Below are 26,951 nucleotides of genomic sequence, written 5' to 3'. Positions count from 1 at the left end.
GTGGGCGTGGCGGGCTCCGGGGCAGCGGGGAGGGGGCGGCGTGCGGGCGGCGGGGAGCCAGCGGCCGCGGCGACGCTCCCCGCTCCGGGCACCGGCACCGCGCAGGTAAGGGCGGGGCGGAGGTCGCGCGTCTGTGGGCGGGCTCCTGTGCTCCCGCTTGCCCCTCACTCCAGGTGGGACTTTCGCCTAGCGCCCCCTCGGGCCGCCGCGTCGCCGTCCCTCCACGGCTCCTCGGTCCCAGGCGGCGCTCACATGGGGGCCGTCTGAGTTTGTCCCAAGGCACCGTCCCCATTCCCCGCCCCGTGCCAGGGCCCTTCGGCCTTTCAGCCTCGTTCTCCCAGCCCCGCGGTTACCCGGCTCGGATTTAGGGGCAGCGCAGGGATAGCGCCCGGGGTTCGTGCACCGCGCAAGGGATCCCATCCGCCGTCCCCGGACCCCATCCAGCCTGAGAGACTGCCAGGAGGAGGTGACGCCTGCAGTGAGACCGGCATGGGCAATGCCTGGTGGCTGGGACAGGATCCCATGTTTGGGAAACTCCAGTGACTGTGCGTGTGCCAGGCAGGGAGGGGCAGGGAAGCTGTCAGAGACTGAGAAGGGTTGGGGGTGGGGGCGTATAGGGCAAGAAGCTTAGGGGCATGGAGAGCCCAAGAAGGAGTGCTGGGGGGAGAAGCCAAAGTGGAGACTGAGGGGTCAGCTGTGACAGTTGAGCACCCCCACCCTGGGGCAGTTCCTCTGTCCTGTGTCTACCACTGGGCTGTTTTAGGGGACTCTGGGGCAGCCCAGGAAAAAAACGTCCAGAGCAAGCAAAACTTCCTTGCTTGTCCACACCAGGAAATACCAGAGTGGGTGCCATGACAGGGTGTGGCCCAGGGGCCTGAGGGGCCCCGGGGGTCCAGGTCTTGGAGAGGGCAAGGGAGGCCTCCGTGACCCTGCCTGAGAGCGACCAGGCGTGGAGAGAGGCCAGGAATGCAGGGGAGACAGCAGGTCTGGCGGCTGGTTAGATCGACACGGGACGGGCAGCTGACTCACCTGGGCACGCCAAGACTAGCCAGTTCTGTGCTCACCCTGCCCCACAGTGAGCACCAAGGCTGCCTGAGGAGGTAGGAGGCTGGGTCCTGCTGGGAACTTGCTGTGTGCCCTGAGGCAAGTCGCCCAGCCTTTCTGAACCACTTCACTCAGGTGACCTGGCAGGACCGGCAGCCAGAGGCCTGGGTCTGAGCCGTGCACATGCTCTACAGACATGCTCTACAGATAGTGTCTCAGCCCTCTCTTGCCTTCCTCGGCCTCAGTTTCTCCATAGGTGCTTCATGTGCAGCCTAACACCAAGGAACCTTAGAACTGGGTGGAGGGAGAGGGTATGGAGGCCATACTCGTGACCAGAGCCCGGTGGGTTAGGGGTGTGACAGGTTTGAGCAGGGGTTACTCCTGCTGGGTCCCTCTCACGTTATGGCTCAGCACCTCCCCCTACCCCCAAACACACACACTCCTGCGTGGTCTGCTCCCTGCTCTCACTCTCTTGGTTGCCTTCAGGATGAAGGCCCAAGCTCTCTAGCTGGGGAGCGGGGACCCTGGGCACCACCAGACCAGATCCCCAACCTCAGCCGCAGCCTTCCCCACCACTGCCTCGCCAGCCACGCTTAACTTCTGGCCTTTTCTCTGAACAGTGTACCTCAGTTCCTTAGAGGGAAACGTCCCTTTGGGGCCACAGATCTGGAAGGGTCCTGGAGTAAATGCCAGTCTGGGTCTGTAAGACTCATCCGGAGGGTCCCTAGGCTGCTTTGAGCGGTGAAGGAGGCTGAGGACCAGGTCTCTGCACCCAGAGCAACTCCCCACACCAGTTTATCATTTCTAAGGAGGACTCACATAGTTTGAAAGCTCTGATCTGAACGCACCCCTATTTCACAGAGGAGGTGACTGAAGCCCAGAGGGGAGCAGGGCTCTGGACAAGCATGGCCAGGACTGAGCAGTGGGTAGGGGGTTGGCAGGGGGTCCTGTGGGAGCAGCTGAGGTGAGGGCCATGGGTCCAGGGTAAGGGTAGCTGCCAGCCCCCCAGCGAAGGGTGGGGGACGCCTGAGGTGGAGAGGGGCAGAGAGCTCTATCTGGGGTGCAACGTGGCTGGGGTGGACCCCAGGTCAGTGTGAGTGTGGGGGATGCCTGGTGTTCAGGGCCTCTCGGCCTCGAGCTACTGACTGCAGGTCTCCACTCGCCCTGATCTGGTTCCTAGTCCACACCTCCTGTCCTGGCTGCACCTTCTTCCTCCACCTTTATTTAGCCAGTGTCCTCACCTCTCAGTTCACACCCCCTACTGACTGGCTGCCAACTGAGGATGGAAAGGTCACTCCCACCCCCCAAAGGGCCTTTCCCTTCTGTCAGTTTCTGGAGCTATGGGGGAGGGTCGGGGGGGGGTACCGGGCCCCACTTGCTGTACCCCTGGCCCCTCAGCTGAGCTCTGCGGGTCTGCCTGAGTTGACCTGGAGCCACCTGCCCCTCTGCCCCAGGTGGGGTGGGGGGAGGTACTGGGGCTGCCACAGGGGCCCACAGAGCAGGCCACAGCTGGGCAGCTGGCTGCTTCCCCTTCCTGCCGGTCCCTCCCAAGGCCTCGCCCTCCTGAAGCAGCAGCAGCAGGAAAGGTGGGGCAGGAATGCCGGGGCCTGGGCCCTTGGCCAGAGTTCTGAGGCACCCGCCCTGCTGCCCCAGAGCCTGTTCCCTGGGAGTTGTAGGTTTTGTCAGGGGCCTGGAAAGGGCGCTGGGGCTCCACCTGTGTCACCTGCCCATTCCGGCGACCCCGATGATATCTCCCATCCCACCTAGGTCAGCTAACGGCAGAGCCTCTGAGTGTCAGAGCCAGGGACAGGCAGTCTGAGGGTGTCAGGCTAAGAGACCCTGAGATGTGTGGTCTGGTCCTTCGGGCAGATGAAGTTTGCTCGGTGAGGGCACCCGGCTCTGGTGGGAGAACGCTGTGTCTGTTTGGAGGCTGCGGCCTGGCTGTGGGGGTGGGTTGGAGCCCAGGCCCCTTGCTGACCCTCCCTCTCGTCAGAGAGCCACATTCTCAGGGGATCCCTGCCTGCTTGGTGGGTCCGTCACTCCATGGTGGGGAGTCCAAAGACTCAAGCCCACCTGCCTGCCCCCACAACCCCTACCTCTTTCCTCTGGGCACAGCAGGGTCAGCCAGGTTGAGGGGCACGGAGGGTCTGGCTCTCACCTCTGCTGACCTCACTCTCCCACTGCTGGGCCCCGTCTCCTCTCCAGCTGTCACCACATCCATCTCCCCAAGTCTGATGTTGGGTCCTACCACGCTCCCTTGCCCTGAGATCCTCCATAACTCCTCCACTGGCCACGTTGGCCACTCTTGGTGGGCCACGCGTGGAGCCTGGGCCTTCATGCCCGTGATCCTTTGCTCTCACTGTGCCCATCTGCCTGGCCTGAGCCATGGCCTTGAGAAAAAAGCTGGGCTCCTCTGACAGTGTGTCCTTGTTTCCAGAGACTCTGTGGAGGGGGAGCTAGGTCAGAGCACCACTAGATATTACTCTGAACCTCGGGAGCCATGGTGGATGTTTGAGCAGGGGAATGAGCAGGCCAGAACTGGGCTTGAGGAGCACCTGCCTTTTTGGCTAAAAAGAGGTGTTTCCCTAGGCAGTTCTGAGCCCTGGCTGCCTCTCCATCAGGTCCCCTCTGCTGGGCCCAGGTGCAGAGCAGGGCAGGGGTCAGTGGCTGGTCCAGGCATTCCCCTCTGAGGCGGCCCCGGGCTCACCGCTCCGTTCTGTTGTGGGCAGTCCCGGGCACGTGGGCTGAGAGCGTGGCACTGACCGTGCTCTCGCTGGCGCCCTCTCTCTGGTCTGTGCCCCATTCGCAGGCCCCGAGTCCAGCATTCTGGCCATGTGCAGCCCTGAGGAGGAGGCCCTGCTGCGGCTGGAGGAGGTCTTCTCCTCCACCCTCGCCCGCATCAACAGCCTCGTCCTCCAGCCCCTGCTCACGGCTGGTGAGTCTCAGCTCTGCAGTGGGAGGGCGGGGGACGCAGGAACCATCCTGGGGCCCCGGGACCTAGCTCGTTAGACTGTCCGAGGCACGCACAGCCTGCTCAGCCTCAGACGGGAGTGGGGACACTCGGGACTGGGGCTCTGCCTCTGGTCGCCGGCTGCTCCCTTCTCAAAGGGACCCCAAGGGGCCAGGCCACGGATCCCTAGCCCAGACTCAGCTGTACATAGAGTCAAAGTCCCACCTCTTCCAGGGCACAGACCTGATGCTCTGCCTGGATTCTCAGCCTGCTCTCACCCAGGGCACGGCTGGAAAGCAGGATGCTGAGTTTTTACTTCCAGTTTGGGTCTCACTTGTGAAGTGACCTTGGTCAGGTGCCTTCCACTGAGGGGCTCTGTCCACTCATCTGTGAGAGGGAGGGGACCATAGGACCTTACAGACCCCGCATCCCGGACCCCAGGAAGTCCAGAGACTCGGGGGAGTTAGTGTACGTGCCGTCCCTGCTTAGTGGGGGGGCAAACGTCAGCTTCGCATCCAGAGCCAAAGACCCCTAGGAGGATGCAGAACCCTGGCCGAGGCTCCTGGGCTGTGGGGGCCCCTCCCCTCGAGGCGGAGAGGCCCCGCCCCCTCACAGCGTGGTTGCCCCGCCCCCCCTCCTCCAGAGCCCTCGAACCCCCAGGGCAGAGAGTGCCTGCGGCTCTTGCAGCAGCTACACAAGAGCTCCCAGCAGCTCTGGGAGGTGACGGAGGAGAGCCTGCACTCGCTGAGGAGGAGGCTGTGCCACCAGGACTCCGTCGGGCTGGAATCCCTGCTGTTGTTGTGCGGCGCCGACCGCGTTCTACGGGTCCACGTAGAGTACGGCGGCGAGGAAGGCGGGGGATCGTCCTGGGCCGAGGGCTCCCCGGGTCAGATTTAGGTTTGGGTTCGGTCTGGGGTGGGTCAGCCTCAGGGCCTGGGGCCTTAGCCTGGCACAATCACAGACACCCCAGACCTGAGCCTTGGGGCCTCCCAGGGAGGAAAGACTGAGTTAGAATTATCTGGTTGGGCCAGGGCTGCGCGCACTCGGTGAGTGGGGTCCGAGGACCCCGGAAGGGCAGGGGTTTGGGTCTGAGGCCGTGGGCTGGGCCTGCAGGGTGTCTCCTGTGCTGTCTGTAGGTACATCGAAGCCTACACTAGCTGCGTGGTGGTGCAGGCCTTTCAGAAGGCAGCAAAGAAGAGGAGGTGAGCACAGGGTGCTGCGGGGGATGCGGGGGTGGGGGCTCTGAGTCGGTGGGGGTGTCCGGGAGGGAAGGCTGGGGAAGTCCCATGGCCACAGCGGCCCGTGTCACAGCCCATGACTCATCCTGAACACTCCTGGTTCTAACAATTCCACGCTGATCCACACCGGAAGGGGGGGGGGTGGGGGGGGGAGTCTATGGAGGCTGTGAGCCAAATCCAGATATCCACCAGCCAAGGCCGACCCTGGGAAGGGGAAGGAGGGGCCGTCCTGTTCAGGGTGGGTGGTTGTCCTCGATGATCCCTTCACCCCCAGATATTGCCATTGAATCTCCAATCGGGCGACCGTGGTCCTGTGATATGAGAGCGGTTTGGGGTCTGGGACTGCTCCTGAGATCTGGGGGCATTAGCTGGGTTTGGGCGGGGGATGGTGGCAGGGACGGAACGTAGGAGGGGGATGAAGGCGGCGTGTGGCCCTTCCTCCACTCAGCGAGTACTGGCGGGGCCAGCGGAAGGCGCTGCGGCAGCTCCTGTCGGGCGTGAGCTCAGAGGCCTCCGTGGGCACAACGCTGGTCCAGGCGCTCCGCCAGCCGCTCGCCCATCACGTGCAGCAGTACGTGCTCCTCCTGCTGAGCCTCGGGGACACCGTTGGGGAGGTAGGTAGCAGGGAGGTCGGGCGACCAGGTGCTGCTCGATAGGCCTGTCACTTGTAGGGACGCCGGGGGAGGAGAGGAAGGGTCCTGGCTCAGGGGACCCATCTGACTCAGGAACCCTGGCTTGAGAAAGACACAGCCATGCTTTTGGGGACGTGGCCCTGTTCTGGGGGGTTCACAGGGACATGGCCTTGCCCTGGCATGTCTGAGGTACATGGCCCTGCTGTAGTGGAGCCAGCAGAGACCCGGGAAGCAGATGGAGAATCATGTACTGGGTGTGAGGACACCTGGCCCAGGTCCAGCTTTGGGGGGGGGGGGGTGTCACCCAGTGGTCCTCTGGAAGCACCTTCATGCTGGCCTCTCCCTCAAGGAAGGGCTGGCAGGGAGAAAAGGACAAACTTTGGCTTAGATCCAGACCTTCTGACCAGCTGGGGCCAGGCCAGGGCTGGGGCAACCATCACAGGGTGGCGGAAGGTTCTGACAGGCCCCCCCCCCCAACCCCCGTCCCCCACTCACCAGCTGCTCTGTGTCCCTGCAGCGTCACCCCACTCGGGAGCTGGTGGTGCACGCGGCCACCCTCTTTGGGAACCTAGAGTCCTTCATGAGGCAGGCGCTGGACCAGGCCACCGCCACGCAGGCCCTCTGGCACACCCTGAGCAGCCGGCTGAGAGTGAGTTTGAGGCCTCAGGGCGGGTCAAGAAAGGGAACTCTTATCAGGCAGGGGCCAGGTGGCTGTGAGGTCCCTCTGTCTAGCCGTCCTCAGGCACTTGCTGAGTGCCTCCTGGGCCAGGCCGTGAGCCGGCTCTGGGGAAAAGCAGTCAGAACTGACTCTGTCCTGAGACACCACCCGGCGATCACGTCCTCATGTCACTACCCACTGTGGCACGCACTGCCCCTACCGGGGTCGGTGGGGGAGCCCCCTGTGCCCTGAGAGGGTGTGGCAGGCCTGGGACCCAGTGTAGAGAATTAGGGGAACAGAGAAAGGGGACAAGAATCGCCAGCGAGAGGCAGGGACCGCAGAGCCCCGGTGAGTGTTGTGGGGGGCTCGGCGGGGGCAGTGGCTCGAGGTGGGACGGCCCTCAAAGCGAAGCTCTGAGACAAGTTTGCTGCCCCCACCCCCTCCAGACCTTGGAGCCCCACTGTCGTCACAGAGCTGGGGGCCTCCGGGAGATGGTTAGAGTGGGGGACAGGGACGCCTGAGCCCTATGCCTCCCCGCCCTCCTCCCCAGGATGTGCTCTGCACCCCTGCTCGCAGACTCCTGCAAGACAGCCAGCACATACCGGTGACGGTCACCCCGCTACGGGCGGAGCGCGTGCTGCTCTTCGATGATGCCCTGGTCTTGCAGCAGGTTGGGGTGGGGCTGACCAGAGGTCCTGGGGCCGCAGCGGGGGTCAGGGGCCTGGCTGAGAAAGGAGTGGGGAGCGAGAACTTGGGGAGGTGATGGGGGCCGAGAGGCAGTCATTGCTGGGGGTGGGGGGCGGCAGGCCCCGCCATCCCTGGAGCAGGGTGAGCTATCGGGCAAGGCCGCGTGAAGTGCGTCCCAGTCCCGGCTGCCATCGCTGCTAACCATCTGTACCTCGGTTTCCTCATCTGGAAAACGGGACACTTGTGAGTGAGTTGGTCTTCAGCAGGTGCCGGACAACTCTTAGTTCTTTCTCTTCCTTACTTAGGAGGGGAGCCCCAGATGGGCGGTCAGGGGTGGCCCTTGGTGACTGAGGAGGGCTGGGTGGATCCAGGCACACATGAGGCTTCTAGAAAAAAGTACTGTGTAGAACCAGGGCCTGGGCTCTGGACGTTGCAGAAGTCAGGGGGGAGCCAGGGCTGGGGTTTGGGATTGTTTCCTGGCCTGTAGTATCCCCCACCCTTGAAGTCATATAGCCCTTGTGATAGCCATAACGCTGTCTTCTCTGTCCCCTCAGAATGCCAGGCTGGGGCTCCCCTGCAGACTGGGACGCTGAGGCCTGGGGGGAGGGGGGGCTGCTACTTGCCCTGTCTAAACCTGTATCTCCTGAAATCTGGTTCACTTTGAGCTCCTCTCCACTCCGTGCCCCAGGTACACCGATGAGATACTTCAATGCTCTGTGCCCTTTCCTACCTCTGGACCTTTGCATGTCCTGTATCAGGCCCACTCTTGTCCCTGCCTGTGTCTGGCACACTCCTCCTGCCCTTCGGGCCTGGGCCTGGTGCCTCCTCCCCCTGCGGCGGTGAGGCAGTGACCTAGGTCAGGCGGGAGGTCGCTGCATGCAATCTTGCAGAGGAAGGGGCGTTGGTCAACTCTCCGAGCAGGGATGGCCTTCCAGATAGAAGGAGCAGCACAGGGTCACGGATGGAGCCGGAGGCGGGGGAGGGGCTGCTCCAGGGTTCCCAGCCAGGCCCTTGGATGGGAAGGGAGATGGGGAGCAGGCTGGGCGAGCTGGACTGAGTAGCCTGGGGACGCCCGGCCGCATGGCAGCAGGTTGGTGCCTGGAGCACGACTGGCCCAGAGCAGGAGGGGAGCGTCTGGTCTGGGCCCTGGGTGACACCAGTGCCCCATCTCCTTCCAGGGCCACAGCGTCCACACCTTTGATCTGAAGCTGGTGTGGGTGGATCCTGGGCAGGACGGGTGAGCGGCCCCCTCCAATCACACCCCAGGCCTTCTCTCCCTCCACCCACCCGACACCGCCCGCACCCCAGGGCTTGGGCCTCCCAGAACACCCTCCGAATGGAGCTGGGGCCTACTCGTCACCTCCATCTGTCTAGGTGCACGTTTGATCTCCTCACACCTGAGGAAGAGCTCTCCTTTTGCTCCAAGGACCCCCAGGGCCGGGTGAGTGTGGGTGAGTTGTGAATCGGGGCGGGGTGGGGCCGGAGGAGTGAGGGAAGGCAGCAGGAGGGCAGGGGGAGGGCACAGGTGTACCCCCCGGAGGCTCTGGGACCATGGCTGCAGCGAGTCGGTGGTCAGCCCGGGTCGGGCCTCAGAGCGCCGTGGAGAACAGGGTACTTGGCCCCGTGAAGCCAGGATTGGGGCCTTTGCGGGTGCCTGCTCCGTGGCTCTGTCTGGCTCCCCTGGCAGGCACCGAAACTGCACACGAGGTCTGATGCAGGGCCTAGGGAGCAGCATGGAGCCGTTAGTTGGCTTTTCCCCCAGAGGACAGAACAGAGGGGGAGGGGCGTGGTGGGGGTACTATCTGGAGCTTCCTAGAGGGGCTGCCTCCACAGCAGTGACCTATCCTGTGTTTCCCCTGTCCCCACCAGATGGTCTGGCAGTGGAAGGTGACTCAGGCTGTGTGCCAGGCCCTGCGTGGGAAGAAGGACTTCCCCATACTGGGGGCGGGCCTGGAGCCCCCCGAGCCCCCCACCTGCCGCTGCCTGGCATACACCTTCCGCGCCGAGGGTCGGCTCTGCCAGGCCACCTACGAGGGCGAGTGGTGCCGGGGCAGGCCCCATGGCAAGTGAGTGACCGGAGCTCTGGGCCGAGCGAGGCAGGGGTCGTTGTGGGAGTCTGAGGACAGATGGGACCCACATGGACCTAATCACCCGAGGGCACGAACCAAAGGCTGTTACTCCGAATTAGTTGGTCAAGCCTGTTTGTCCCCCGGTCTCTCTTAAGCTCTATTGGACAGGACCTGGCCCATAGTAGGTCTGTGCCATGTAGAGTCTTGGTGAAGGTGATGACACCAGAAGGCGTGGGACAGTCTTCAGGCGGCTGGCCTGCAGGGCTGCAGTGACTGTTCTCGGGAAGCGGGGGGAGAATAGTGCTCATATTCACGTAGCACCGTCTGGTGGGGGAAATGGTTTGCGGATACCCGGCCTCCCCCAGCCCTTACAAGACCCCCCTGGGCGAGTGTCATCACCCGTTCTGGAGGCCCAGAGGCTGGCATGACCTGCCCAAGGCCTCAGGGCAGGTTATAGGGTGAGTCTGGCTTCAGTCACAGGGAGGTGGGCTTTTCAAGACCCTGTGGCTCCACCCTATGCTCCAGCTGGAAAAGCCAGGGCCCCGAAAGCAGAAGGGACTTGCCAAGGTTATGCTCATAAGCACGTTAGTTTCTGATACCTTGCCTGCTTCCAGAAAGGACTTGAGGAAGCAAATGAACAAAAAAAAAAAAACAGAAAAAACAATGCCGTGTCAGAAGAGGGGAGGAGGATGCTAGAAGCCACTGGCTAGCGTTTGACTTAAGCTTGAAGTTTAGCTCTGAGCTTCCTGTTGGTCAAGGGAAAAAGGGAACCTGGATGTTTCCAGAGCTTTCCCTGTGGGGGGTGGTGAGTGTGCCTGAGGCTGCTGGGCTAGTTGTGCCAGGAGTCGAGAAGGACTGAGAGCCCCCTGCGGGTCATGGAGCTCAGAGAGAAGGGCTGGGTGGGGGCAGAGAATCCAGTCTGGGGGGAGCTAGGGCTCTGAGAGTGTCTGTGGTGGAGGTCAGCTGGGGGCTGTGTGCGTGTTGAAGGACGGGTCGGGTGGGCCTGATGTGTGTGCCCTTCCACTGTCTTCCAGGGGCACCCTGAAGTGGCCAGATGGCCGGAATCACGTGGGGAATTTTTGCCAGGGCCTGGAGCACGGGTAAGGCTGGGGCTGATGCGGGAGAATGTGGCCGGCGGGGGAGTGGTTTTCACCCCCGCCACCGTCACCAGCCTGGCCCCATCCTAAATCCCCGAACCTCAAGCAGGAACTTAAGGCCATTTGGTCCAGCTCCCCTTATTACACTTTGGGAAACCAAAGCCCCGAGGAAGGGTGGGTCATGGAAGGAGTGGTCAGGACAGGAAGGTGCTCCCTGGATGCACAGGGGGCCGGGACAGGGGGAGGCGTCCTCAGAGTGGCCCTTGGGAAGAAAAGACGGCTGAGCACCTGGGCGATTCTCCTCATTGTCTGAGAAGGCCCCTTGGAGGTGGGGACGCTTCTGGTGGCAGGGAGGGGTGTCACGGGGTGTCCTGGTCAAGGTGGTAGCCTGGTGCTGACCGCCTCCCCCCCCCCCCCCCCCACGCACCCACACTGACAGCTTCGGCATCCGCCTGGTGCCTCAGGCCTCCGAGGACAAGTTTGACTGTTACAAGTGCCACTGGTGGGAAGGCAGCATGTGTGGCTACGGCATCTGTGAGTAAGTGACCCTCGGCGCCATGGCAAGGGGGGCTCTTGGGGCGGGTACGTCCCCTGGGCCGAGCTCCAGGAGGCAGGCCAGCTGTTGGTGACCCTCTGCAGGTACAGCACTGACGAGGTGTACAAAGGCTACTTCCAGGCGGGCCTGCGGCACGGATTCGGGGTCCTTGAGAGCCCCCCACAGGCCCCGCAGCCCTGCAAGTACACGGGCCACTGGGAGAGGGGCCAGAAGAGTGGCTACGGCATCGAGGAGGATGGTGACAGGTGAGCGTTCCACGGCCGCCCCCCGCAGGGTCAGGGGGCTCAGGAGACCCCCACACACCAGACTGAGCAGGGCGTGGGTCCTGTGGTCAGTGCGTCCCGTCCGTTTGCCCCCTCAGAGTCTCTCTGAAGTCACTCACTTCCTTTCCGTGGCCTTGGTTGTTGCTGAGGGTCAGGATGAGGGAGCCCTGACCTCTTTGATTAAGGAGCCTCCCAGACTGGCCCCTCCTCGCGCTGTCCAGGAGGACTTTCTGACCCCCCAGTCTAGTCCCGTGTAGGGATCACAGCCCGTCCAGGCTCTCTGGGCTGTGAGAGGAAGCCCGGGGTCCTTGGCCTTGTATTTGAGGCTTGCCTGTCTCTCTGACCTCACCCCTGCCGTGCTGCCTGCGTGCCCCCCTAGACCAGCCTTCTAGACCACTGAATGTCCCCTTGTACCTGTCGTACCTGTTGGAGGCTCCTACCTCCACGGCTCTGCATTCCATCATCCTTCCTGCCACCTTGCCCCAGGAAGCCTGCCAGGATATTCCCCCCCCCCCCCCGCCCCGCCCCGCAGGCAGGCTCCCTCCCTCCCCCATTTTCTGTTTCTCTTGGAGGTCCTGACCTCACTTGCCCCATGTCTGAGTTGAGTAGATTCAGGCGATATCACTGCTCCTTATCCGGTCACCACCCTCACCCCCTGACCCCAGCCCTGCCGGCTTAAAAGTGCCCAGGAACGACCCTGATCCAACTCTGGCTCCTCCCCCAGGGGTGAGCGCTATATTGGCATGTGGCAGGCTGACCAGCGCCATGGCCCAGGGGTCATGGTCACCCAGGCGGGTGTCTGCTACCAGGGAACCTTCCAGGCGGACAAGATGGTGGTGAGTGGGGTGACCCGCGTGTATCCTGAGCCACCCTTTCCCTGCACTGGGGCTGAACCCCCGGCTCTGAGGGTCCGGATGTTAAGCAGAGGCTGGGCGGTGCTGGATGGGGCGGAAGCTGGGTTCCTAGGTGCTAGAGGGAGACAGAACCTCAGCAGGATTCCAGTTCTGCCAGCCACCTACCCTGGCCTTGGCCGAGTCCCTGCCCCTCCCGTCTCAGTTTCCCCGTCAGCACCTCAGGTTAACTACTTACTGTAAGCACAGTGGAATCAGCAAGAATGAGGTGCATGGTGAGGATGATGCCAGCAGTCAGTGCAACTGACATTGATAGACTCTTAACTGGACACCCAGCTCTGGGTTCAGCCTCCCAGCACGATCTCGTGGGATCCTCCCCGTGGTCCCGCGGATCATGTCATCGTCCCCAGTGTATGACTGACAGATGTGAGGCTCAGAGAAGTCAGAGAACCTGCCTAGTGTCACCAGGTCTCCTGAGCCCGGGGAACACCAGCCCTTGCCTCCTGCCTCACTCACACCCTGCCAGGTGCTCTGCCCCATGTCTGGCCTGGTGACTGTTACTGTTATTATGGCTTGTGCCTTTGTTTATGTGGGAAGGATCGAAGGGGGACAATAAGATAAGAATGGACACAAAATAGATTCAGATAGGACACAAATTGGATCCTGTTTGGCTCTGAGCTTCCTGGCGGCCAATGCCACAAGGAAGCCTGGTTGGTTCCACTGTGCCCCCTGGGTCAGTGATAGGGAAGTGGGGATGGGTGAGGAGAAGCCCAGGACTTCTTGAGCTGTGGGTGGGGAAGGGAGGTCACCCAGGAGGCCTCCTGAGAGAGGCCACTGGAAAGGAGGAGCCAGGTCCCAGGGAGTCATTCAGGATAACCCAGGGATGAGGTCCATGGAACGGGTGCTCAGGGCTTAGCAGGCCAAGGGCTGGCATCCCACCTAGGCACGGTCCTGGGAGGGGTGACAGGGCTCAGGACCCGGGTTGATGCCTGCCTCCTCTCCTCCTGCTGGCCCCTCCCTAGGCCCCATCTCCTGGCCCTTCCTAACTGACTGCTTTGACTCTCTCCGGCTTCCTTCCCTAGGGCCCAGGGATCCTCCTCTCTGAAGACGACTCCTTGTATGAGGGCACCTTCACCAGGGACCTGACCCTTGTGGGGAAGGTGAGGGCCACTGAGACCTATCCCCTCATGGCCAAGCCTTGGCTGGAGCCTGTAATCTCCCCACTTGGACCCAGGGCTGAGGGTGTGGGCAGTGGGTGAAGGTAGGGAGGTGCCCCTCCCATGTCCACTGCATCCAGAAGGTGGGCACTGCCATGCAAGTGGACTTTGAACCCTGGTCAGAGTCAAGAGGGGACAGGTGGGTTTGCCTTGGTGCACAGGGTGCTGGCGGCCTGGCCGTGTCTCCCTACAGGCCCCTCGTTGGGAATCCACCCCCTCCACCAGCACTGGTGCCTTGGAGTTAGTGTCCTTCAGAATGTTCCTGCCTGGGCTGACCCAGCAGAAAGCAGTTGGGTCCCTGCTTGGGCCTTTGGGAATGTGGGGCTGTTTCAGTCTCCTGGTGACTGGAGGGCACTAAGGCATCTAATGGGTGGGCCCCGAGTGCTATGAATGGGACACTCATGAGGCAGGGACTGTCCCTCCCAAGGCCAGCAGGCCCTCAGGCCTTGCCTAGGCCTCTTCCTACTTCTGGACTTACCTCCTCCCCCCATCCCCTGCCACCAAGTCCCACAGTAGTGGCTCTCCTGCTGTGACCTGAGAGTCCCTTTCTCTCTCCCTGCCAGTCTCCCACCTGAGGTGACCCTTTGGGCCGTTGGCACGGCTCTAGGTCAGGGGCTTCTAAGGTGAGGGGATTAGGAGCCCTTCAGGGTGGGGCAGAGTGAGCGGATGGTGGGAAGGCCACCTACCAGGTGCTAGCCTCTGTGACCCAGGATGGACAAGCAGGAGGCCTGTCATGATTGGATGGGAAGGCAGCTGGACGGACAGACAGGCGTCCTTGTCTCCTTCCCTGGTTGCAGGGCAAGGTCACCTTCCCCAATGGCTTCACCCTGGAGGGCTCTTTTGGCAGCGGGCCAGGAGGAGGGCTGCATACCCAGGGCGTGCTGGACACGGCTGCCCTCCCGCCAGAACCGAGTGGCACCCGGAAGAGGTAAGAGCCTGGCCGCCCGGCCCGTGCATTCTGGAGCCTGACTGGAGTGTGTCTGTGTGTGTCTGTTTCCACCCCAAGGGCTCAGGTCTCGTCAGAGGGCCTTTTCTGTACGTTCTCTTCGTTCTTTATTCAGTTCCGAGGGCCCAGGTCACACAGCCCTCAAGTCAGAGACTCTGGGAATCAAGGGCTATGGCCTAACTTCGTACACCACAAAACCGGAGAAAAATATTAGGCACAGGCTTTGCTTCTGCCCTGCTTTTTTTCTGGGAAGGGTACAAGACAGTTTGTAAAATAACACACATAGACAAGAATAAAATGGAAAATAAAAGTGCGAGTTGGACTTCAAGGAAAAAACATACAGATAGGCGTCACAGTGGTTATGGCTGAGCATGAACCTGGCTCTGAGTTCCCTGGTGGCCAAGGTGAAGAAGGAAACTTGCTAAGTGGACTTCATGTCACTCTCATGGGGTATTTGAGAAGAGGATAGACTTCTTCCCATGGAGACAGAGTTCTTCCTCGGAGAACTGTAGTTCATTCAAGTGGCAACTCTCGCTGTGTCTGTCAAGGTACGGATCACAGACAGCATTTCAGATGTGGGGGCGGGGGGGAGGGAGGGGGAGAAGGGTTGATTACTAGACCCTTCCTCTTTGCTTGCTTCTTCTCCCTGACAGCAGGACCTGGGAGTAGACAGCAAACCCCAGAGGCCTGACCAAGCCTGGGTGGGGTGCAGGTGTAGGAAAATCTGTGAGCGTGATGTGGGAGTGCAGCACTCCGCTGGGCACATGCAGCCAGACCCCCCGGGCCCGTTGGCTGAGATAAGACCAAGCTCAGGAAGGAACCAGGTGGGGTGGGAGGGAGAGCGGGGTCTCAAGGCAGGGGGATCCTGGACTCTGGGCCCGTTAGCTCTTAGGGCCAGACCTTGCTGTCTGGACTTGGCCTCCAGCTCTTCAGATCTTTCTGTCTCCTTTCCAGGGCCCTGTGTGTCCCTTTCTCTCTTCTCCACCGGGGAGCAGATTCTTTCTGTCCCTCTCTCTGCCTCTCCTTTCTTTTCCTGGAGCCTTGGAGGTCAGCCCTCCCGGTCCGCCCCCCTGTTCCTGGGCTCCGACTCTAGGCCAGGTGGGACATCCCCCTCTCCCCGAGGGCCCGGACGGGGTCCTGCCCACCGCAGCTCCAATCCCTGCCTCCCACCCTCCGCCACCTCCATCACAGGCAGCTAGGTGTGGGCGCCTTCCCCGCGGAGAGCCGCTGGCAGGGCGTCTACGGCCCCTTCCGGGACTTCGTTAGCGCCGGCTGCCCTGGGGACTTGCAGGAGGCCCTGCTGGGCTTCCACGTGCAGAACTCGAGGGAGCTTCGCAAGTCCCAGGAGTACCTGTGCTGCGAGAGGTGAGGCGCGGGCGTGTGCGTGAGTGCAGGCACGCGTGCGCCCAGCGGGGCATCCGGAGGGCCTGGGTTGGGGGTCTGTGGGACTCCCGTGTGGGCTGGGGAGGAAGGCTTCCTGGAGGGGGCAGGCCAGGACCCAGGTGTGGGTGAGAGATGTGTGTGCGCGGTGCCCCAGGACCCAGCCCGAGGATCGCGCGGGCAGAATGGAAGACGTCCTGGACGAGCTGCTGCAGCACCGGGAACCCAGAGCCCTGCGGCAGTGCCTCAGGAAGGTGAGGGCCCGCAGGGAGGGGGGCCTCCTCACTGCCCCTGGTGCTGGCCTGAGGGGCCAGCCCGGGGACCCTTTCTGCTCAGAGGGCCTCAGTGTTCTCATCTGTGAAACGGGAGCAGTCTTGGGAGTCTTGTCGGGGCTCCAGCCCCCAGCCCCGGTCACCTCTTTGTTGCCTTTGCACCTGCCAGGCTCTGAGCAACTCGCTGCACCCCCTGGGAAAGCTGCTCCGGAGGCTGATGCTGACCTTCCAGGCCACGTATGCCGGCATCGGGGCCAATAAGCACCTGCAGGCGCTGGCCCAGGAGGAGGTGAAGCAGCATGCCCAGGAGCTCTGGGCCGCCTACAGGTGAGCTCGGTGGCCTGTTGGGGACAGCCACAGCCCTGTAGAGGTAGAGCTCTGCTCTTCCCGGATGTCAGGTGCTCTGCCTAGCCCCCTGGGCAGGAACGGTGCCTCTGGATTGAGAAAGAACCGGAGGCCGAGCGAAGGGGTTAGAAGGCAGGGAGATTATAGCACAGACTTCCTGGAGCCAGAGTCGGAGCCTCGACGGGCCCTGAGCTGACCCCTGACCCCAGGGGAGCTCTAGCCCCCTGCAGGCTGAGCCTGACTCTGGACTCAGACCCCATCTAACATCACAGATGGGGGCCCTAGATGCTGTAGTTCCTTCTCTTGTGGGGTTCCAGCGCTGTCAGGCTGACGCCCTGTACTCCCAGCTTCCTAACCGCAGAGGCTTGGGAGCCGGGGCTCTGGGCCTCACGCTCCACGGCTCTGGCGGCGGGGGCGGATGCAGAGCCCGCTGCCCTGTCCTTTGGGGACTCGGGTTCCGTGGGAGGTGGCAGCCCAGCTCTCCCTCTCGTTGGTTTGCAGGGGTCTGCTGCAGGTGGCCTTACAGCGCAAGGGCCAGGCTCCAGAGGAAGACGAAGATACAGAGACAAGGTGATTGCTCCCCTGGGGCTAGGTCCAGGGAAGCCTCTGGAGCCTCCTTCGGAGGATAGGGGGAGGGGGGGCTTCTGGGGAAATCTCGGGGCTCATGCTATCGACCACGCATTGTTCATTGACCACGAAGATCAGAATGACCCACGACCTCTGCTCCTTGAGCGACCTGGGAGGAGGCCCCGCCACAATGCATCAAATGCATCTTTGTTCGGGACGTGCCATCCCAGGCTCATCTCTCGGGTGTGCAGGGGGTGAGCAGCTGCCTCGGGCACCCTCCTCCCTGCACACAGTTGGGGAGACAGGCCTGGCAGAGGCTGAGCCCAAGGTCGTGCAGAATGGGAGTTGCATCATTAAGCCTGTCTCCCTAGTCCCCCAAGACCACACCTTCCCGTTCCTGCCTTTAGGTTTCAGGCCGAGAGATCCCACTGCAGGATGCGTGGGAAACGGAGCTAGACGTTGGGTAGAACTTCCCCTCTGGAGTCCTAGGAAGCCTAGAAAACCAGGCGGCAGAACTGGACTAGCCTGGAATGACGGCTGAGTGCTTTGCCGCAAGTCCCTTGTCTGTCCAGGGCCCGGGTTTTGCTTTCAGTCAAATGGGGATCAAATCCCACCTCACTTGCCATTTTGGTTGTGAGTCAAATGAGAGAATCGGGAGGCCCCAGATTTCAACAGAATGAGGGAAATGACCAAGAACAGACTTAGGAAGGGCTTTCTAGAGAATGGAGGGGGCGGGGACACTTTGTTGGGGGACAAGGGGCTCTGTGGGCTTTTTGAGGGGCAGCCCAAGTAGCGGTCCCTACCCCCTAGGCTCCCACCCTGCTGGCCCCAACCTGTCCTGGCCACTTTCACTCAGGGACGTGCAGGTGCATGGATTGGTGCTGCCCCTTATACTGCCCAGCTTCTACTCGGAGCTCTTCACGCTCTACCTGCTTCTCCATGAGACGGAGGACGGTCTCTACAGCCAGGGCATTGCCCACCTGAGCCTCTTCCCCGACACCAAGCTGCTTGAGTTCCTGGACGTGCAGAAGTAAGCCTTCCCTCCTTGCCATGTTTGCCAGGGCCCCCATGTACACAGGATACGAAATGCAGTTCACATTGTCTTTAGCAAAAAAGGGGGTGGTGCTAATTGGCTTGGGTGCCCATGAAGTTCTAGGATTATGCTGGTGTGGCAGGTTTCAGGTGTGGCTGGATCTAGCTATTTAACCTCATGGTGAAGGGAAACACCGTCTCTTTGGCTGTATCTCTGGCTCCCATTTATGGTGAAACACAGGGTACCAGCCATTCAAGGTTTATACTCTACCAGCTCAGTCCCCGCACTGTGCCCCAGGGAGCTGGTGTCCCCTTCCCAGCTCCAGCCGGGAGCTGTCCCTCACTGGCTTGGCCGGCGTCTGGAGCCTGCCCCTAAATGCTGGCTGTGGCCCACAGTGGCCAGCCTGCCTCAATATCTGCCACTGGGGCTGGGGCAGGTGTCCTGCTGCCAGCAGTTGGACTGAGAGTGGGGGGAAGGGAGATCCTCAAGGGGAAACTGAGGACTGTTCTGGGAGCAGGTCCCTTCTACCCTCAGTGCCCCTTCTCATCCATCGATACTATGAGTGACCGCCTGCCCAATGGGGGGCATGGGACCTCTCCTTCCACACCTGGTCTCCCTTGTCACACCGCGATGGTGTTTCCCACCCACCCCCTCCAAAACCCTGTTTCCCCTTTCATCGTGAATGTCTCCTGCATCTGACTGGTCACCAGCCCAGACACCTGGTTGCCAACTGCTTCCCAAACTTCCTTCCTCCCCAACTCTTGCTGCTGCCTCTGTGCTGCTTCCTCCCTGCTGTCCTCCCTGCTCCATTGTTTCCCCAAGTCCTTGCCCTGTGCTGCACTGCATGGCACCCACATCCCTCCCTGTTCACCAGCCTGCACTGGCTCACCGAGCCTCCAGAACAGTCTCTTCTGCTGTCATTCTCTGTCTGGCCCAACCCCTGGGACTTCGCTCATAGGGTCCCTTGGCCCACAGCGCTGCCCCTCACCCCTATCCAAGTTTTGGGGGGGCCGTCTTCTCCAGGGATCTGTCCCAGCCTCCCTTGCCTTGGGCTCCATGCGGGTGCTCCAGGGTGCCATTGCGGACCCCTTTCCTGCGCTCAGTCCTGCTACGGGACATGGTATATGGGGGGGTTGCCCTCTGACCTCAGACCCTGCCCCCTCCTCCTGGCAGAGGCTCCGTGTCATACTTGTTTAATTTCAGGCACCTGTGGCCCCTCAAGGACCTCACGCTGACAACCAATCAGGTGAGAAGGTGGGTCCATTAGCTGCCCCAGGTAGGGGGGAGGCCTGAACCCTGAGCTGGGTCCCCCATGGTTTGCTCAGGCCTCTTTGTGTTTCAACAAGCCCTTGGGTCCGGGGGCCACCGAAATAGGTACCCATAGGGACCCAGTGACTATCGGCTATTGGAATCATTATCTTCTCTATCCATTTTGGTCCCCCCAACCTCCTGGAGACCATTTATCCCACTTCACAGTTGAGTAGACTGAGGCTCATGGTGGAGCTGTGACTTACCCTGGGTCACTCGAGCTTCTGGGCGGGGCTGTGCTGGAGCCAGTGATGGGGAAAGGTGGGCGGCAAGAGCTCCAGCCCCGGGAGGGCCAGAGGGACGGAGCTGGGGGGCGGACCGTGGCCTCATCCAACCTGCGCTCCCTGCCCCCCCCTTGCCCCCCCCACCATGCAGAGACTCTCCCTGGTCAGGGACAAGTGCTTCCTGTCAGCCACTGAGTGTCTGCAGAAGATCATGTGAGTCTGCACCCTGGGGAGGGTGGGGGACCAGAGGCGGGAGTGTTGGGGCCCCTGGTGGGGACTGAACCCGGGGGCCTCGATCTGGAGCCCGCTACCCTGCCGCAGCACCACGGTGGACCCCCGCGAGAAGCTGGAGGTGCTGGAGAGGACATACGGGGAAATTGAGGCCACCGTGTCGCGGGTGCTGGGCCAGGAGCACAAGCTGCCCATGGACGACCTGCTGCCGCTGCTCATCTACGTGGTGTCACGTGCCCGGTGAGGCCCGGCCAGGCCCGGCCAGGCCGGGAGCTGGGGTGGGGGGGCTGCAGGATGATCCCTTCCCACCCTGCCCGGCCCCCAGCCAGGACACAGGCTGAAGCCTTCAACATCAAGGTTTCTGAGCACAGCTTTTCTTGGTACAAAGCGGGAGGCGGAGGCCCAGAGAGGCCCGCCTCAGGTCCCGGGTGGGGAGCAGAGCGGGGACCACCTCCCAAGTGTCCAGCCACCCAGGCCGGGGCTCCTTCCCCAGCCGCGCGGTGCCTGCCCCTGATGGGCCCCTTCTCCCTCTCACTGCGGGGGTGGATGTCCTCCAGAATCCAGCACCTGGGAGCCGAGATCCACCTGATCCGTGACATGATGGACCCCATCCACACGGGAGGCCTGTATGACTTCTTACTCACGGCCCTGGAGGTGAGGGACAGAGGTGGTGGACTGGGGCCAAAATACCCTGGTCGGTGGGACAGACCCGGGCGCATGGTGGGGATGAACCCAAATTCACTGCTCGTGTGTGCTTCTGCGGGGCGGGCCTCACCGAGCCTCCGGGCCTGCCCTTGTTTGGGGAGGGGGGGGGAGGCCCCGCAGTTCACCCCAGCCCTGGGGCCCCGGGACCCTGGGCATGTTCCAGGCTGCATCCCTGAGCGGACCGGGAGAGGGAGGCCCCACTTCCTTGCAGACTGTGGCTGGGGGCTGAGCTGGAGACGTGATGCTCCCGGCCCGGGAGGCGGCTGTGCTCCCTGGTGTTGGGCCGTGTTTGTGTGGGGCTGGGGGCCGGCAAGCCAGCTCCCCCCTCAGCCTCGCCTCTTTCCCACCAGTCCTGTTACGAGCACATCCAGAAGGAAGATATGAGGCTGCACCGCTTTCCCGGCCGCGGGGACTCCAGACGGCCCTGGTAGCCCGGCCGCTCCCGGGCCGACCGCAGAGCTGAGAGGGGCCGCCATGGTCCGGCCTGGCCCTCGTCGCCCACAGAGCGGAGGACAGGAGGGGCCCCTGGAGGCGGTTCCTGGAGGCGAGGGGCAGTTAGTTTCTTCCAGGGAGACGCTGCTGCTGCCTGCAGTGGGCCGAGGGCGAGTGACACGCGTGGGCCCGGAGCCGGGGGCTCCCCCTCCCCCTCGCCCTGCCTCTAGGTCGGTGTCGGATGACCTCCCTGACCTGCAGCGGCTCACCGGCCTTTTTGCTGCCCGAGCCTGGCTCCCACACGGACCTCGCGGGGCCTCGGCATCGCCGTCTGTTTACCAGCGGACTAGATGGTCTGTGACGGGCCTTCTGCCCGTCTTGCTGGATCCCGCAGTCCTTCTGGAAGTTTGACTTTTTAGACTGCCGGGCTGAGATTCTCACATCATTGCCGGTGGTGTTCCCTGTTTCCTGGTCAGAGGCTCCACGTTGCTAGTGAGGCCGCTTTTCATGAGGCCTTTTGTCCACGGGTGGCCTCCTAGGGACCTGCCTCATTCCCGACTCTGCCCCGGGACTGAGCTGGTCTCTCTGGGCTGCGGGGCTGGACAAACCCCAGTCCACCCTGACCTGCTGGGTGGCCTCCGGCAAGGTCCTAAGAGCCACACACCTGCAGCCCACGGGCCCGTGTGCAGGGGGACAGCAGTGGCATGGGGCCATCTGTGTTCTGTCCAGGCTCAAGACCCTGCAGGGGCAGGGGGAGGCCAGGGGGTCTCAGGGGCCTTGGGGAGAGGAGGACTTTGTTCCCACAATAGTTTCCGTGTGGGACCGAGAGACACGGGAGCTCGGTCTTGGGGCAGCCTCACCCCTGCCTGGCCTCAGTTTCTTCTCCCCACATCGAGGGGCTTCCACCTGGTGACCTGCGGGGGCTCCCCCTGCCTTGTCACAGGAGACGTGTGACAATAGGCGGGGTGACTGATCTGAAGAAGTCCAGGGGCGAAGCATGGGGAGAGGGTGGATTTATGCAGGGATGCAGCCCTGGAGGGAGAGCTGGGCCCGGCCGCCACAGCCGCCCTACCACCATGCCCTGGATCGTGAGCAACTCAGGTCACCGTCCTTGGCTCCAGGTGTGCTCTCTGTAAATGAGCACTGACCTCGAGGCCCGTGAGGGAGGCTCTCGGAAAGCCCAGCCACTCCTGAGCCCCAGGCGGAAGCCCCCCCAGGAGTCTCAGGGTGGGGGGCTGGTGGTGGCTGGGGGCACCCACAGACCCTGAGATGATGGAGGGCAGGAAGAGTGAGGATATCCGGATGCCCTGGGCCTTCGAGCTTACCCAGGAAGGGGCCGTTGCTACTTTAATCCTCTCAACGGTGCCCAGCTCCTTCTTGTCCCTTGGCGAGTAGAACACGCTTGCCTCAAGGCGGCCCTGAGTGGCAGGATGCCTGCAGCCTCACCCCAGAGGCTGCCCCCCCAAGCTCCCCCCAGCCCCCCACACCACCCGGCCTCCGTCAGGATCCGGGAACTCTCACTGTAGCTCCGATTCACCAGGACCCCTCCACCCACCCTGTGGCCGGGCCTTGCCCGGTACCAGCGGAGCTGGAGCCTCTGGACAGGGACGGGAGAGGCCGAGGGCGGCCGCGCTGTGGCAGCCAAAACCCGAGACCGTGAGGACATTGCCAGCCGAGGTCAGTGCTGCATTCACAGAAGAGACGCTTGGAACCGGGCAGCCCGCCTGCCCCGTGGGCGCCTCGGGAGGCTGATGGAGACGGGTCACCTGCGGGGACCCCAGCGAGGACCTCTCCCAGCTGCTGCGGGAGCCCCTTCGGCTGCAGGGTCTTACGTCTCGGGAGGTCAGGTTGGCCACCAGGACCTCATGATCTCCTGCGCCGGAGAGCTGCGAGCCCAAGGGGCCCGTTCCTTGACACCTGCAGGCGGCTTTCTGACAGGCTGCACGGGGCCGCACCAGCCCTGTCCCCGGGGGCCTGGGTTTGGGGCTGAGAGAGACAGCCGAGAGATTAAATGACCTCTCAGTGAGCAGACGTGTCGGAGTCACAGCCTGACCACCCCTTCCCTTCCACGGCAGCCCTGGGCCTACATGCGGCCTCCCGTGGAGCCCCTCAACTCCTGCTTCCTGCACCCGCATTTCCCTTCCGCCCCGCCTGCTCTCCAGCTCCCGCCGCTCGTCGTTCTGTGCCCCACACGCGCCCTCCTCCGGTCCCCTGGGTCCCAGGCTGCTCTGTCCTCACAGGCCTAGCTCACGTGAGGCCCTCATGTCCCAAGGAATGAGCCCCCCGGCCCCGCTCCAGGGCCCGCCCCCTGGCCCAGTCGTGTTACTGGTGCCTGACGGCGGGTGCCTGCTCCTCCGCCGGCGATCTCCAGGCGCAGCAACGCCCTCCGCCTCTCCCTGGGCCAGCAGCGATGGCGATGAGCGTGAGGGTGGAAACAGGTGGACTTGGGAAAGGTTGGACTGTGAAGGACCCCAGCCCCGGGCCGGGTCCGCATTCATCTGTGAAAACAGAAGCCCCTCGGGTGTGACCAGCACAGGCAGGGACCCACGTGGAACGGAGGGCTGGCCACGCTCAGGCCAGGAGCAGCCGGGAAGTTGTTGCCAAACCCTCAGAGAAAGGGGGGAAAAGACAACGCCCTCTCTGTCCCAGCTCAGGTTCCTGTCCCCGGGGCACCACACCGGGCAGCAATGTGGCCAGTCCAGCAGGTTGTCTCCGGGCGCTAATCTGTCGCGGGTGTTGCGCTCCCACAGCAGGAAATGTCACGAGGCGGCCAGGTTACACCTGTTGACCAGTTGTGGCTGGTGATCGGTCAGGGCACAGAGGGGCCCCACGAAGCCCCCCACCTCCCTCCCTCAGTCAGCGAGCCTCACCAGGGGCCTCTTGGATGCCAGCCCCGTTCCCTGCACAGGCTACAATCTGGGACGTGGCCAGCAAGGCCCCAGGTGAGAAGGGCCAGCTGTCCTCCCAGAAGGGGACCAATGGCAGGGAGTAGAGGAAGCGGGAGAAGCCGAGTCCACAGCTACTGAGAATGGGAGCTGCCAGGCATGTAGAGGGATGCCAGTTCTGACCAGGCCTCTATTCTGATCGCCCCCAAGGGTGCTGGGAGCCAGGGCACGGCCCAGACAAACCCCTTGCCCACTGTAGCCTTGGACAAGGCTGGAGGGAGAGTGTGGGGGGCAGCCAGAGGGGCGCGGGGCTGCTGGAGAAGCCTTAGCAATGCTGAAGGGAGGCCAGCCCTCCCTGAGCGGGGACCTAAGTGAGCCTCGTGGCCTCAGCTGTCGTCTCTCCCAGAGGGATGGCCGCCCACCGTGGGACCAGTGAGGGGCAGGGACTGCCCTCCTGTGGCCACTGGGGAAGGGGTAAGTTCAGGGTTAGAGTCAAGGTCAGTGTTGGGGTTAGGGTTAAGGTCAGAAGCAAGGTCAGTGTCAGATTAGAATAAGGGTCAAGGTTGGAGTTCAAGTTAAGGTTAGAGTGAGAGGAAATGTCAGGTTCAGGTCAGTTCAGGGTCCTGGTCCAGGTCAGGACTTTACTGGTTGGCCTCGCCCAGGGTTGTGTGGATGTGAGCTCTGGCTTTGACTCTTGCTGTGGCCGGAACCAGGGGTGGGGGCCAAGCTGCCAAGGCCTTGGTGTCCCTGTGACTGTGGCCCAGTCCCTCCCCAGACTGGGTCTTGTTTGCTGTCTCTAAGAACCCTCACTGTGCAAGACCACTGTTCCGCCATCCAGGGAAGGAAGGGAAGAGTGGGCAAGAGGTGAGGCTGGGGGTCTGGCGCCGTGAAGGTGCCCGGGCAGCGACCCCTTCCAGATGTGGTGCTGGTGCCGCTAGAGAGAAGGGCTTAGTTTGCAGAATGGGGCTGGAGTCACTAAGTACAGTATTCATGACCCACCCGAGGCTGGGGGCTACGGCCCGGCCCCTGCAGCGTCCTGTTGCAGTTTTAAACAGAAACATTCACTGAGCGTGGCCGGGACTCCAAACCGGTGGAAGTAAGTAAGACCCGCTGGTCCCCTGTGTTGGGGAGCGGCCGGTGTCTGGGCTCTCCCCCGGCGCCAGGGGCAGGGGGTGGTGAGGAGGGTTTGAAGCTTCGGTATCTATCCGAAATTCGCGTCTGAGGTTTGCCAAACAGGAGATCTCTCAGCCCTGGCTCATCAGCAAATCAGAACCCGGGGGCAGAGAACAGGGAGAGGCTGTGGAGGGGAAGGGGGGTCTAAGGGAGTATTCAGCTGCCCCCCTCACCCCCGGGCCAAGCAGTCCTGTGACGCTTGCTGGGCAGTGCAGGGGTGGGGGGGACACAGAGTTAGCCAGAGCGCTTGGAGTACCCTTGGGTGAAGGCTGCTGGTGGCTGGGGACAGATGAGTCCTGCCCTGGATTTTCCCTGGGGACAGTGACCCCTTCCCTTGCTCTGCTGGCTGGAAAGGACCTGCAGAGGCTGGTCTGCCCAGGGCAGCATTGAGGCTCTTCCTCTGTGTGTCCCGAGCTGGGGCGGCTGTGCCCAGGGCGGGGAGGGGCCTGGGTCTGTGTGTGGGGAAGGGCTAGCAGTCCTGCTCGTCTTACCCAGTCCTCCAACTGTCACTTCCAGGCCTGCCTTCGGAGGCAAGCGCTCCCCTGCCACCCCCCACATCTGCAGTCCTCGGGAGACGAGTGGTGGGAGAAGAGAGAGCAGGGGACCAGCAATGCACGTGGGACCTCCCTGAGACCCAGGTCTCGGGGCCACTGCTTCATCCAAAGGGACCTTCTACACCCTGCTGGTCATACGGCCGCACCAGGCTCAGTTTCAGGAACCAAAAGAACATAAGAGGAGCCGGGTGCAAACTGTTAGTTGGTGGGGGCGCCTGGGTGGCTCAGTCGCTTGAGCATCTGACTCTTGATACGAGCTCGGGTCGTGACCCCAGGGTCATAGGACCTGAGCCCTGCGTCGGGTCCGCACTGGGTGTGGAGCCTGCTTAAGATTCTGTCTCCCTCCCTCTGCCCCTCTCCCCCACTCACACATGCTCTCTCTCTCAAAACCCAAAAAATCCCATCAGTTGGTGCCCGCTCTGTAAATGGTGCAGACAGGCTGTTTACCGGCAGCCTCTGGTCTGTCTCTGACACCAGTGTAGGACCCTCTTAATCACGAGTTCATGCATTTCATTCGGGTGTGGCCAAGGGTCAGTCCCAGGCCCCAGGCATCCTCAGGGATAAACGCGGTGCCAGCCTCTGAGCTGAGACCAACCCTGTGCTTGCACACTGAACCTTGCCGTTGCCTCCGAGGAAGGGGGGCATCGGTGATTGGGCGGCTCTTGGTGTCCCGTCCTGCGTGGGGTCCTGCTCGCTGCAGGAGAAGGAGCCCAGGAGGCACTCACAGTCTTCGTGGTCAGGGCAGGAAGGGAGGGCTGCCTCCTGGCAGATGGCACCGTGGAACTGGAACTCGAGGGATGAATTTGCCAGGCGGGGGGTTGGCACGCCTGGCAGAAGGAAAGGCAGGGACAGAGGCCGGGAAGTGGGGAAGGGCCCGGCTTTCCCAGAATGTGGAGAACTGGGAACCAAATCAACGAGAAGTCAGGCAAACCCAAGGTGAGAAAGCCTTGCAAAACCCGTGGGGGCCTTTTCCCACATTTCCCGATTTTCACCCTCCTACGATGTTGTCCTCTGTCCCCATGATGGTTGTCAAACACCCACCAATTCTTTCTCCCTCTTCCCATCGAGATGCAGAGGCAAAAACCCCTGCCCTTAAACCTTGGCCTTTGACGATGCAGTGGGACAGAGGCCACCAGCCTTGTGAGGCTGGGATCCAGAAGCTCACGTGGCCTCTGCCGGTTCCCCTGGACATCCGTGCTGGGAGCATTTCACCACAGAGAGAGAAGACTGCCACCCTGAGCGGCCATGTGGGGAGACCGTGTGGGGACAGCAGACAGAGAGAGAGGTGGACGCCCAGTGGAGCCAGCTCATCGGGGATCTGGTTGTTTGGGTCTCCCAGCCCAGACCCTGAGCACGTGAATGAGAACACTTCTGGGGTGACTGCAGCCTTGGCCGCCCTCTGACTGGAACCTTAGGAGACCCCCCTACAAACAACAGCTGCCTGGCCTAGCCAGTGGGCCCCAGATTCATGAGCGAACCAAACAGTGCTGGTGTTTCAAGCCACGGTTTGGGGGTGTCTTTTTAATGTGACAACAGATGAACGGAACAGTCCTTTCGCCATTATCCACTATTCATCATTTAATTAAAAACACTTTTATATGCTTCATTTAAAAAAAAAGTTTTTTCTCATTGCA

At 62.4% G+C, this 26,951-nt stretch overlaps 1 protein-coding gene across 2 annotated transcripts; it reads left to right on the top strand.

The window, feature by feature from the left end:
• Window positions 1-26,951, top strand: ALS2CL (ALS2 C-terminal like). 2 transcript variants are annotated; one of them, XR_013554250.2, is made up of 26 exons: window positions 1-105; window positions 3,854-3,979; window positions 4,638-4,830; window positions 5,131-5,196; window positions 5,681-5,846; window positions 6,382-6,513; window positions 7,073-7,192; window positions 8,388-8,446; window positions 8,584-8,650; window positions 9,079-9,275; window positions 10,313-10,378; window positions 10,815-10,913; window positions 11,015-11,176; window positions 11,919-12,030; window positions 13,128-13,205; window positions 14,060-14,190; window positions 15,400-15,573; window positions 15,746-15,842; window positions 16,030-16,187; window positions 16,707-16,775; window positions 17,629-17,802; window positions 19,009-19,059; window positions 19,489-19,550; window positions 19,659-19,808; window positions 20,126-20,222; window positions 20,624-26,951. XR_013554250.2 is itself a non-coding variant. In XM_078443147.2 (26 exons), exons 2-26 carry the CDS (start codon window positions 3,877-3,879, stop codon window positions 20,702-20,704), a joined length of 2,856 nt encoding a protein of 951 aa, XP_078299273.2. In that variant the 5' UTR covers window positions 1-105; window positions 3,854-3,876; the 3' UTR covers window positions 20,705-26,951. The 2 variants fall into 2 exon arrangements, 1 of the variants encoding a protein (XP_078299273.2); XM_078443147.2 differs by having other exon boundaries at window positions 19,009-19,051.

Source organism: Panthera onca, chromosome A2 (genome assembly GCF_046562875.1).
Source record: "Panthera onca isolate mPanOnc1 chromosome A2, mPanOnc1 haplotype 2, whole genome shotgun sequence".
Classification (NCBI taxonomy): domain Eukaryota; kingdom Metazoa; phylum Chordata; class Mammalia; order Carnivora; family Felidae; genus Panthera; species Panthera onca.
The sequence above is the reverse complement of the archived record's forward strand: the minus strand, read 5'-3'. Positions and strand labels throughout refer to the sequence as shown.